This window comes from Glandiceps talaboti, chromosome 10 (assembly GCF_964340395.1).
Source record: "Glandiceps talaboti chromosome 10, keGlaTala1.1, whole genome shotgun sequence".
Lineage (NCBI taxonomy): Eukaryota > Metazoa > Hemichordata > Enteropneusta > Spengelidae > Glandiceps > Glandiceps talaboti.
This window is the reverse complement of record NC_135558.1, coordinates 11,259,108-11,268,267: the sequence shown is the minus strand read 5'-3', so window position 1 is coordinate 11,268,267 and position 9,160 is coordinate 11,259,108. Positions and strand designations below refer to the sequence as shown.

The 9,160-nt window shown below is 38.7% G+C and overlaps 1 protein-coding gene across 1 annotated transcript; it reads right to left on the bottom strand.

The window, feature by feature from the left end:
* Positions 1-1,403: 1,403 nt before the first annotated feature.
* On the bottom strand, positions 1,404-8,660 carry LOC144441052 (uncharacterized). Its single transcript, XM_078130567.1, has 2 exons — positions 8,545-8,660; positions 1,404-4,177 (listed from the first exon to the last, which is right to left on the bottom strand). Exons 1-2 carry the CDS (start codon positions 8,547-8,549, stop codon positions 3,760-3,762), a joined length of 423 nt encoding a protein of 140 aa, XP_077986693.1. The 5' UTR covers positions 8,550-8,660; the 3' UTR covers positions 1,404-3,759.
* Between the last annotated feature and the right edge of the window lie 500 nt (positions 8,661-9,160).

The following is a 9,160-nucleotide window of genomic DNA, read 5'->3' as shown; positions in this document are numbered from 1 at the left end:
CGTTGGCTGTAAAAATGAACGATTTTGTTTTGTAAAAACTTTAACATGATCCTTCATTTGTTTATGGCCAATATAGTCCAGCTTGCGAAGTTGCATATGGAGAAAAGTCAAACACGTTCACCGTCTGCAAGCATGCCTAGTAATATGGCTAATACTGCACAGGAAAAATATTAGTATGTGCACTGAGTTCTGAGTGTAATTACATCTTGTATAACGTGCCATGCTGTAGAATATGACGTCATAAAATTGTGACGTCATATAATACAAAAATCACAGGATCTACTAGAAAAGTATGATCCAGCCACGGGTTCAGGTTCATTGTTATTCTGTGAACTTTGCATGACCCCGTTCCTCCTGTGAACTAAAATAACATCTACACATTTAATAATAGCCCATTCACTATGCGATGTTATGAAAATATAATATGGTAGTACATTTGGAACTTCGAAATTCGCCATTACGGTGATGTAATACATGTCACAAATACTAGTACACTGTTTATAGCCCACAGCGACATCGACTAAGCGTCTCCCAGACTCTTGAAAGGCGAATCAACGACTCTCACTCAGCATCACGACTTGCTTATGTGTTTCGTTCCCTTTGCTTGTTCAAGTCAATATTGCAGGTTCCTAAAACCTACACAGCATCAAAAACGCTAAAGTTGACAAACAGATGTATAATTTCCTTCTAAAATGAAATTTAGTGTTGTATCATGTCGGGAAAATGCACTGAAATACCTGGACTTTCCTGGATCACTCATTTCGTCTGACGATAACATGGACGCCGCCATCTTACCTTGAATGATCGCTCACATTAGGACGCCCTCTGTCGGTACATGAGTATCCAACGAAAGGCATATGTTGTAAAGCAGAAAACAACAGTATACGCATAGTCAACGAGTCTGGGAGGGTTAAGGCTCCTTATAACCAACTGAAATCAAGGCCTCTGATTGGCCAAGTCGGTCTAGCCGTAGTAGATCTTCCGCAACGACGTTTGTGTGGACTTACAAAAGCCTAGGTCCACATTATTTGTTAATAAAAAACAGTTAATATAGAATGATGAATATCACAAAGTGTGTATTATATATGTTTGTGATGCAATGTTTATGATGCAAAAAAGTATTACTACATGTATGAGTAGGAAAAATGTATCGTCTCGAATTTCTACGATAAACGATATAATTTTGCCTATATACGCACTTGTAGTGTAGCCAAAAACTTTATTTTCTGCACCAGCTGTACTTTTGTCCTACCACCTGACAAACATTTTACTTTCTTCTTCAGCTATACGTACGTGGTGTATGGTGCGTACAGGATTTTACGAGATGAAAAGTACGAATAATAATTTAAACGGAAAGTCATTTTGTTTGCATGTCATAAACATTTATTTCATATCAATGCTCTTGGGTATGATGAAATAGAACCGTTAAAATAAGCAATAAAGAACAGAAAAAATGATATCGATAATATAAGCATAATAATAACAAAACATATAATAGAATATAATAAAACTTGAGCATACTTTTATAGCCATATGTTTAGGGGCTGGAGACACACAACTACTGTCTTTCTGGCGATGTTATACTCATTTTAAAAGTTTTTAACATGAACTAGACTTAATTAAAGTGGTCATATGGATAAGGATTGAGTATTTGTTTTGGATTTTTAATTAATAAAACAATTTTATCATGGTTTCCTACTTGAAAAATCAACGTGAAACAACTTATGCCAAGTCTGTGTTTGGAACTCAATAAATTACAAAAGATTCATAAAGACTTTTGTAATGTATTGAGTTACAAACACAGACGTAGTCAATGATGTTGTTTCACACTGATTTTTCAAATATGAAGCCATGGTAAAATTGTTTTGTATATCAAAACCCAAAATGAATACAACTCCTCATCCATATGGTCACTTTAATGTGCCGTGTTTTGTTACAAAGGAACGGTGAAGACAGGTTTGTCAAGAATAAACAAAAATCGCGTCGTAGCACCATTTTAGACAAACTGTCCTGATTAGAAATCATTCTTTTTTTCGGCCTTAGCGAACAACCATGCTCAAACAATGCTGAGGCCTTCATTGAGAAATAAACGATGTTCCTATTTTAGAGATGCGATGTCGTATCATGTAGAATTTGAAGAAATAACTTGAAGTACAGTGATTTTCACAACACCATTCATCTTTTCTGTTTGATACAACCATGCAGAAACCTATAAGAAACAGTATATACCACACTTCAATAGCAAGATCGCATGTTTTGCTACATTAAAAATGAAATAAAACCATTTAAATATATTGCAACTCCATGCAGACATTCGGTGCCAATGTTTTTCTTAGCATCAAACACCCGATGAATAGCGCGTAAAATGCCCTTTGTGGTGTCCATTTGATGTCTGTATGGTGGCACATGTAGTTCATTTCACTTAGACAAAATGTAGCAAGAAGCTGTACTCATCCAGTCTTGGTAAAGTGTAGCATGTCCAGTTTCTTATTGGTTTCTGTGTAGTTGTATCAAACAGAAAAGCTTAATGTCAGAATGGTATTGTGAAATTTACTATATAAGAATTACAGCTAGGATGAAATCAGCCACTGCATTTTCCCATTAAGGACACGAGTTGTCAAGGATATGTTCCATGAAATCAGTGTTTTTTTTTCATCTTGGCAACATAATAAGAGAAAGTGTCAATTAAATCACATTTCTCTATTTTGTTACTGGAGTGCAAAACTCTTCGAGAAAAAAAAGAAACAACAAAAAACATCAAATAAATGAATTTGTACCGGAGTAGAAAATAAAACCTGTATGCAGCATTACAGTTAAAACTTCGATAGGTAGTCTGAAAACCAGAGTAAAATAAACTGAATTAAGATGCAAGTAAATGCTTATGATGTAAATTAGATTTGTTTTCATTTTTTTTTTACTTTCAGAAATACTTTATAAATTTTATGAATATGTAATTTGAAACCCAAGTCAAATGATTGTGTTCAATAATCGGCAGAGCTTGGCTTAAGTGAAATCCGACAATTCAAACAAGTTTTCCGCTTGTCTTCATCCGTTTCACTGGTTACCGGACGATATTGGCCGCACCTGGTCACCGCGGACGTGGTCGTCGCAAGACGTTGACCGCATCTGGTAACGACATGTCGTTGGACGTGTCTGGTTACCATCAGTCGTTAACCACGCCTGGTTACCACAATTCAGTTGTTGGCCACATCTGGTTCAGTTAATTTACTGCACGTCGTTGACCGCGCCTCATACCCTCTGTTTATACAGAGATCAGCGTTTGGCCGTCAGCGGCAGTCTAGTCATCTATGAAAAAAGTCATCACGTGATACGACGGATACTTGAGGCAGTATACACATCGATATCGAAAATGATAAACATAACTTAGTATTGCAGTAACATGAGTATATTGTCTATAGTTATACAATATATAGATATATACATTCATCTATTTGATAGGAAGTGGTTCTGTTCAACGAACGTCATACTTGTGTGTAATTTAAATTTAAATCTGTGATCAGTACCAATCTCAATGACCCCCAGGGTCAACGGTGTAACTTTAACATACGGGTATCCTGTACCTAGTAGTTAAGTAATAGTACATTATTCTATCCATTTAATGAATGCCATAATTTGTACTCCTGGACAATTTACAATATGTTATCAAAATATATATCTATATTATATATGTATATATATACTTTAAAGCATTTCAGTCCAAAAAAATTGAACGTCATATTCATGTTTTCCTTTAGCAATTCAACTAATTTCTTCGTCATCCGAGTGTTCTTTAAGGTAGTCAACCAAAGTTCGAAGACTGCCTCTCTCTGGTAGGTTCCAGGACAAGCTTCTTCTGGGTTGTGTTATGAAACAACTCCATACTATTCCTCTATTTGCTGCAGAAATCTTCAAACTTGGTTCTGTTCGGCATTTCCTCTCGATTTTACCACTTCTCACTTTGTCATCTTTCTTCGTCTTTGTTACATCGTGCTTGACCCTCCTTCCCCCGGTACTAAAGGCTGCAACTGTTAACTGGCGATGGTTGGTTGTCTGTACTGAGGTACATGGTTTGATTACAAGTCGTGGTGTTTCGACGACGAGTCGGAGATTTTTGTGCCCCAGAAAGACGTTAGGTGTGTCGGGCACGTGTGTGTCAATGGCATCTGTGTCGATGGGTCTGTGAAGAATAATAAATGTACATGTATTGAAGTGAGTCAAATCAAATATTTTAACGTCTAGAATTACCTATGCAGTCATATACAAAGAGATTGGGTTGGGCAACATACTCCTCGTATCGTGCCACGCGTGGATTTCCGTCGAATGAAATTATTTTAAAACACCATCGAATATGTGAATGTAAGCTTTGTGTTTGTGTTTGTGTTTGTGTTTGTGTTTGTGTTTGTGTTTGTGTTTGTGTTTGTGTTTGTGTTTGTGTTTGTGTTTGTCTATTTGTTTGTGTTTGTGTTTGTGTTTGTGTTTGTGTTTGTGTCTATGTCTGTGTTTGTGTTTGTCTATTTGTTTGTGTTTGTGTTTGTGTTTGTCTATTTGTTTGTGTTTGTGTTTGTGTCTATGTCTGTGTCTATGTCTGTGTCTGTGTCTATGTCTGTGTCTATGTCTGTGTATGTGTCTGTATCTGTATCTGTGTGTGTGTATGTGTTTGTGTTTGTGTTTGTGTTTGTGTTTGTGTTTGTGTTTGTGTTTGTGTTTGTGTTTGTGTTTGTGTTTGTGTTTGTGTTGATCGTGCGATTTTGTTTTGTTGGGGTTTTTTGGGCGAGAGGGGAGGGGGTTGGGGGGGTTGTTGTACATTAAAAGTGCCACCTATAGTACAGGCCTACGACTTACTGAAGCAAGGGCGGGACAACCATTAGTATTTTAACATTATATAATACATACGAGGGTTCGATCACACATGCTATTGTTCTACATGTTTTGGACATCGCTGTTATGCCTAGAACTGTACAAAGGAAGGCGTTCATTGATATAAATTATAAATTATTATTATAATTCCAGTCTTTCTATTGAAGTAGATCATGCATAAGTATGTTCAACCGTGTAAAACGTTAAATTGCCTCCTTCATGTCCTTGTACTCAATACAAGTTTTCACCTAGGAGGGGGACACCCCTACCACACCCTTGTTATTTGTAGTCGTACGCAGACACTATGACGTCATAATGACTTGAAATAGATGAGGAGCTTGTTATCAAAAAAGAGTTTCGGTTCCTATTGAAATCCCAAGTGTCTTAATTATTTGCATGTGTCACTTGTATATGTATGTCTCGTCAGAATATTTATGTGGTGACAGACAGACAGACAGACAGACAGACAGACAGACAGACAGACAGACAGACAGACAGACAGACAGAGACAAACAGACAGCCAGACAGACAGCCAGACAGACAGACAGACAGACATACAGACAGACAGACAGACAGACAGACAGACAGACAGACAGCCAGACAGACAGACAGACAGACAGACAGACAGACATACAGACAGACAGAGACAAACAGACAGACATACAGACAGACAGACAGACAGACAGACAGACAGACAGACAGACAGACAGAGGAGAGAGGGAGAGAGAGGGGGCGAAAGAGGGGAGCGATAGGTAGCGAGAGAAAGATAGAAAGGGGAGAGAAAGAGGGAGAGAGGGGTAGAGAGAGGGAGGGAGAGAGAGGGGGAGAGAGGGGAGGGAGAGAGGGAGAGAGATAGAGAGGGGGAGGGAGAGAGACGGAGGGAGAGAGAAAGAAATCTAATGCTCTTGTGTACTAAAGGATTCTGTCCTGAGACCAGGGTCTCAGATTATGACAACAGTACTAGTATTAGTCACATGGAATCCGAGTAACTGATAGATGATGAATACCAATCAAGGGAGTAGACATACATTACAAGAGGCGGGTCACCATTTTAACCGTGTTAACGTTTGGAGCACGGTCACTAATTTTTATGCAATGATATGTCCAATGGCAGATGTCCAATGGGGGGGGGGGGCGGTCAGTATTTTTTCTTTACAAAGACTTGTGGGAGAGTCAATCTTTTTACGCACTTAACTTCTGAAGAGACCCCTCCCCCTGTAATTTGTGACTAGTCCTTTAAAGTAGCCAGACTCGTGTGCTCGAACTCACTGTACCAGTAAACATTTATTTAGGTCATACTCATAGTGGAATGTGACGATTATTTGTACGAGTTTTCTGGTGTTTACGAATAATTATGGGATGTAAAACATACAGATTAGTTGTCATGGTGACACATGGGTCCAAATGTTCGGCCATCTTTGATATCACTACAACAATTTTCATGAAAAGTCACGTTAGATTTTCATAACACAATCGTTTACAATATATGCCTAGTGGTTACCCAAGGTCTAGAAATGAAAATATTATATCAAAGAGATAAAACACCATGTCAACATTTTGACAGACAGAAACAGAAAGGTACACGTACATATTTTTTATGGGGACACTGTGTACTGTGAAGAGATGTGTTTGTTTAACAATCCGAGTCCCAGATCATTTTCAACTATGTTGACACAAAGAAGCTCTTACTACAAGTAAACACTATACCAACAAACAAACAACTACTAGTGTATATGAAAAAAGAAACGTTACTCATACATTTAAAGAGTGTGATTTTTCATGACGTCATGGTATGTTGTGTTACCTTAGTAACACTTTCTAAACCCACTCGCTTGAATGCTTTCCGTGTTTACACAATCTCTGTACGGGGAAGGAGGAGGAGTGTAACGGAAATGATGTCAGAATAATCATTGAGGGGTTTTTTTAAACAGAGACACCGTCATAAATATCTCAGCTAACAGAGTATTCACTAGGTGTGGGCTTTTTTCATGTTTATTTATTTTCAGTTCGACTTTTGAGTTGCTAGATTTTGTCGTTCTTTACTGCGTGATAACTTCATACGGGACATTTCATAAATATCCCTATACTACTCGTATACCACACTGTATTTTATGCCCTTTATCTGTCATAATGTTGACACATTGTTTGACATGTACGGGATTAGCAGTCCTCTACCGGAGCTGATATTAAAGTTTGTGTAGCGGGTTATAACCAACTCCTTGTCTGAGTTGCTGCTGAGGTCTTATCAGTATTGGATAGTGTAAGACAAAGGGGGATTTAGAAGGTGTGAATTGGGTTGACCTTTGTAGTGCAAGTAAAACCAGTCCAGCAAAGTCAGAAACCATATGCCTGCACATGGAAGTATATGGGAAGCCTCCATGGTCTCAAGAATGAAATGCAAGAGGACCAAAATAGTTTGCCAAAATTACGAGGAGAACTTAATTACGGAGAAAAATAGTTGTGGCTAGTATTAAAAATAAGTCATACTACTGTACCATGAATGGAGTATGTAGTGACTGCACACACTCATGAAGGGCACAACTGTTACCATTCAAAAGAAAGGTAAACATTTAAAAAACGAATTTTACACATATCTTCATATGAGCTACACTATAACATAAGACACGTCTCGTTGTTCAGCCCAATCAGGGCTTGTGAATGTTGCATGGCTTATTTGTTTCGCCGTGAACACTGCATGCTGTGTGTGTCCCCATCCGAATGTTATCTCAGTATTATCATCACCTAGCCTGGCAAGGGGTGAGACAGTGTGTACTTTATCTTAATCTAGTCTAGCAAGGGTGAGATGGACTAATCCTGCTATCCTGTGAACTTGTCGGGCATAAGTACAATAGACACCGGTGGAAAGATAAACAACGCGGCTCCGCCTTGTTGGTTATCTTTCCACTGGTGTCTATTGTATACATACTAAAGTAAACTATTATACATACTACAGGTAACACCCTTCATTGTAAATCATGGCGTCCAACCCCTGACCTTCGACTATTCATTTCAAACCAGGTATTCCCCTTTTTTTGCGCGAGTTTTATTTCTGGGTAAAACCCGGGTTTTCAACATTCCAGTTCCAATTGTCGTACACAATAACCCAAATATTCGTAACTTTTATTTTCGGTTTCGGACCGTAAAGTTCTTCTGACGTAATCGAAACACAAACACACTCACAAGAGTACTCACTCCCCCATTCGAGGTGGTGCTATTAGACATGGCAAAGTCCATGGCCACTCTACCGTTTCACATCGTCCCCGTACATTGCATTGTATACATTGCAGTAAACAGCCTCACTCAATCGGACATGCATAACAAAGGCAAATTCAATATAGTACATAGCGACCTAAATAAAGGCTGTGTACCCTTATAAAACTTCTAAAAAATGTCCAACAAGTTTTTTAACATGCTCGTCGTACCCAGTTCACACCCAAGTACAGCGACTCTGTAGTTTGTTTATGTTCTATACACATTAAAAACACGGCATTGACTAGTTTCGGCGAAGGCATATACACGTAAGAGCTGTCGGTGAGAACCCGGGCAAAGTTCACAGATTTTCACACAAAAACTGACCAAACACTTTGGTACAAAATAAACCAAGTATATGCCCATCCTCAAAAACAGAGATGTCATTTCGAACGGGGCGGGCAATCTTACGAGTGAAATCAGCGCTTGATAACTTACCTCATGTTACTGCCGCGTCTGTCTCTGCCTTCGGACTGATACAAACGGCGTGTCTGTGCACGTATTAACTACCGTCTGGGACTTTACGTGCATGACAAACAGCCTATAGTGGGTTTGGTTATATATAACCTATAGGGGCTTCTCAGAAAGGAGTCGTTATTGATTGAACAGAGAACAGAATGGTAATAATGTAGGTCGCTTAAGGTCATGACCTCAGGCAGAGATGTTGTCACTCACGGTATTCAGTGTTATTGACAAAGCACAGCAGCCACGAGATTTCGAAAAGGGGGCATGGAACTTTAGTGAAGTTGATATATTATCAAATAAGCTGTTCACTGATCAATGCTGCGTTTCGGGTGAGGTGGTGGTGGTGGTGGCGGGGGGGGGTTTCCTTCAATAAAAAACAACCATAAACATGATACATGTCAACAAAAGTTTTAAAAGTGGAGACAGTCACATAAAAAAAACTAAATCACGAGGTCGTAGCTAATTCTCTATGGTCGGCCTGACGGCCTCACTGCCGTAGTCTCTCTATGCTATAGCAACTTCACGAGCACCTGTGGTCTGAGTCTACGTTGAAACAATAAAAAATAACAGCACAACTCAGAGATAATAA